General features: G+C 36.6%; 1 protein-coding gene across 1 annotated transcript; it reads left to right on the forward strand.

Moving 5' to 3' along the window:
- Positions 209-2,393, forward strand: LOC104770803 (GDSL esterase/lipase At4g10955-like). The gene is made up of 4 exons (XM_019241873.1): positions 209-580; positions 803-1,310; positions 1,730-1,888; positions 2,007-2,393. The coding sequence occupies exons 1-4, from the start codon at positions 501-503 to the stop codon at positions 2,391-2,393; spliced, it is 1,134 nt and encodes a 377-aa protein (XP_019097418.1). The 5' UTR covers positions 209-500.

Here is a 3,277-nt window from a genome sequence, read left to right on the forward strand (position 1 = left end):
TAAAATATATTTAAAGAAAAAAGATGGGTTAGTCTAGTTAAAACTTTCAAATTAGATTATTCTACTTATATCACTATAACCAATAGAAAGTCCACAAACTATTTTTAAAATATTAATAAAAATGTTATTTGGTCGCTGTCGTCCAGTCGCTTAAACAAGACTTCCTGGATGTTTCTAAGTAGTTGTAGGAAGTTTTCTAGGTGGCTATGTAGTATCACAGACTCCCCGGCTATAAATAGCCCATATAGCTAGCATTGTTAATCACAGTTAAGAAAAAACACACACACACAGAAAAGTTTGTTTTCTATACAAGAATTCTTAAGCTTTACTTCATCAGATTCGCTTAAGTTCGCTTATACTTTTATCTTCACTTTTCTTTTCTTTCTTATTTTCACCATTTTCTGTTATTTTCTTTCCCTTTAAAAAGAAATCTCTGCATTTTCTACTATTCAAAGAAAAAAAAGAACAAAAAGGGCGTGGCTTACTAGAGAAAAAAAAATATGGGGATAGGATCGTTGACCTCATCAGATACATCCGATTTCAACACTTACGGCCCGTCCCATCTTAAATCTCCTGATTGGTAACATTCTAAACCTTTTTTTTTTGTATACTTCCGTTAAAAATAAATTGACGAAGAATTTTTTTATTATAGAACAGTGTGTATAACTTTATGGTGTTATAAAGATTTTTATGATAGACGATGGAATTTTTTTATTAATTAGAACTATATGAATTCTTGTGCCGTTCATGAGTTTTAAAGTATAATTGATTGGTTCTTATTATTGGTTTTTTTTTAAAATAGGACCAACCCGCACTACCAAACCGGAGTGTTATCAAGTTTGGTAAATGGAGTGTACACATTGGAAAGGGACAGGCGTCTTAAGCAAAAAAAAAGGTACAGGCTTGGCTTGCGGAAGTGTCCGGAACCACAAGCCGATCCTTGGTGGGAGTTTTTCAATTTCGAATTGATGAAACAATTGACCGACGATGACAGCTCCATTTACGGTGCGGTTTTCGAATACAAGAGCTACAGCGTTTGCCAAAATAACCCACATGTGAAAGTTCCACAGTATGTGATGGCCTTCCGCGACACGGTTCTGAATAGTAAAACTTTGATATGTGATTTCGGACTTGTCCTCCAATGTATGTTGAACACCCTTCATCGAGGTGGCAGGCCTAAGCACGCCTTTGAAGAAATCCGTCATATGGTAGACAAACATAGCGACTCAGTTATCTGGCTTGCTGGACACTCTTCGGGAGCCGCCCTAGCTTTGATTGCTGGAAAGACCATGATGCGTTCTGGATGCTTCCTGTTGGGGGTGGATCCACACCCCCAACAAAAGGCCCAGCTCAGGAAAAGCCCATAATAAGCCCCTAAGGGAAAGGAAGGTATTATGGTCTTTTACATAGACGAACCGACACGATTCCCTATAAATACAGACGTACGGCCTGCGTAAAAAGGGGATCGGGGGAAAAAGGAAGAGAAGCAGTACAGTAAGAACGAAAGCCTCAGCTCGTCCAAACAGAAGTCAACGGTTCCGGAACCAACCACTCGGAGAATCGACGAGAGAACAGCTCGCCTATTATCCTCGCCTACTTTTGTAACTCATCTAAGTCGTGTTAAAGCCCGTCTTTTGTGTCTCGACTTCAATATAATATAAGAGAACTTCGACCCTCTCTTGACCGAACTAAACATATTAATTGTGACTGATCCCATCATCAACACTTCCTCGAAAGTCACATATTCAACCCACCATTCTCGTCTATTCCTATAGAGCAGATACCTGGAGGAAGCTTATTTAAACATGTGTTTCAAACCGCCAAGAGTGTCGTCAAAGGCACCATAGGTGCGATCGTAAATTTACCACAGGTAAACTTTAAATCATCTGTAAGAATCAAGATAACTGGTTTAATTAACTATGATAGTTGAGTCATATAGAATCAGAGTTTCATCCACTTGCGATACTATAGTGACTGAGTTTTTGAAGTTGATTATCTTATAACAGAATCGAGAAGACAAATCAAAAGCAGCATCGTGGATACATCATCTATATGTGAACCCAAAAGATCCAATCTGTTCAGGATATATGCATTACTTAGAACGCAGAAGCGCCTTCTCTAGGATTGGTGCAGACGGAATCGAGAAACTGGCTGCTAGCATCTCATATGCAAGTGAATTGGTCGGAAAATTCATAGGATCATCACCGTCGGATTTGTCAAAAGAACCTCTTTACGTTCTTCCATCAGCAGACATGACTGTAAACAATAGCAAACCGACTAAGTGTACGCCAGCTCATGCGCTTCACCAGTGGTGGGAGCGAGACCCGGCCGTGAGGGAAAATTGGGAAAGCTGTTGCATTAGGTCTTACCGGCTAAAGCAATTGACACTATAGTAAATAACAAAAATGATGCCACAATTATTTTAATTTTCTTCGTTCTTTCAAATTTCTTTTTGTTTGAATTTCCATGTAATTGTTTAAACTGCTTTTCACAAAAATAAATGTATAAATGAATTAAAAATATAATGTTATACCTTATACCGTATGATTAATTAATTAAAAACTATACTATAATTAACAAAGACGTTATAAGTGATTATTAAAACCATGTATACCATGTTTAAACATAATTGGTTTTAGGCCTCTCGTTTACTAATCCGGTACGTCTTTGTTGGTTCCTACGTTTAATTTACGTGAGCATGTTTTGTATTCAATTATTTTGCTATCAATTGCATAACTTAGGGCCTGACTGGTTCAAACGCTGCGGTTGCGGTTGCGATTGCGGTTGCGGTTGCGGGAGCGGGTGATTGCTGTTTTAAGTGTTATTAAGCGTTTTGAACGACTGGTTTAGCGGTTTAAAATTGGCGCATTTGCGGGAGGTTTACGACTGGTTGACCAGCGGGTGCAATAGTGGTTGAAACATAATAAATGTGATATATAATATATAAATGTTTAAAAACACCAAAAATTTTATTAAACTTGATTTCTAATTAAAATTTATTAAAAAATTCTAAAATAATTATTCAAAAAACAAATAAGTTTCATATTGAAATACTTATTCCTTTATGCATTTGGCTTTTCACCAAAAATTTAATCAAGTAATTTGATAAATGACAAAACATATGCTTTAGATCGTAGATCTTTTCTCTTTTCTCTTAGATCATGGGTCAGTAGTTGCATCGGTAGGAATTGTCAAGTGAGAGTTGAGAAGAGTCACTGGTGATTTGTTTTAATATTTTTTACAAATAATCTTATTTTCTTAAATTTCTCATGAAATA

This window comes from Camelina sativa, chromosome 20 (assembly GCF_000633955.1).
Source record: "Camelina sativa cultivar DH55 chromosome 20, Cs, whole genome shotgun sequence".
NCBI classification, from domain to species: Eukaryota; Viridiplantae; Streptophyta; class Magnoliopsida; order Brassicales; family Brassicaceae; genus Camelina; species Camelina sativa.

What these genes read in the sequence shown, in the direction of transcription:
- LOC104770803 (XM_019241873.1), top strand. Translation starts at nt 501, where the DNA reads ATGGGGATAGGATCGTTGACCTCATCAGATACATCCGATTTCAACACT. An exon ending in CATCTTAAATCTCCTGATTG is followed by an intron (nt 581 to 802) that starts GTAACATTCTAA and finishes TTTTTAAAATAG; the next exon opens with GACCAACCCGCACTACCAAA. An exon ending in AGGTAAACTTTAAATCATCT is followed by an intron (nt 1,889 to 2,006) that starts GTAAGAATCAAG and finishes ATCTTATAACAG; the next exon opens with AATCGAGAAGACAAATCAAA.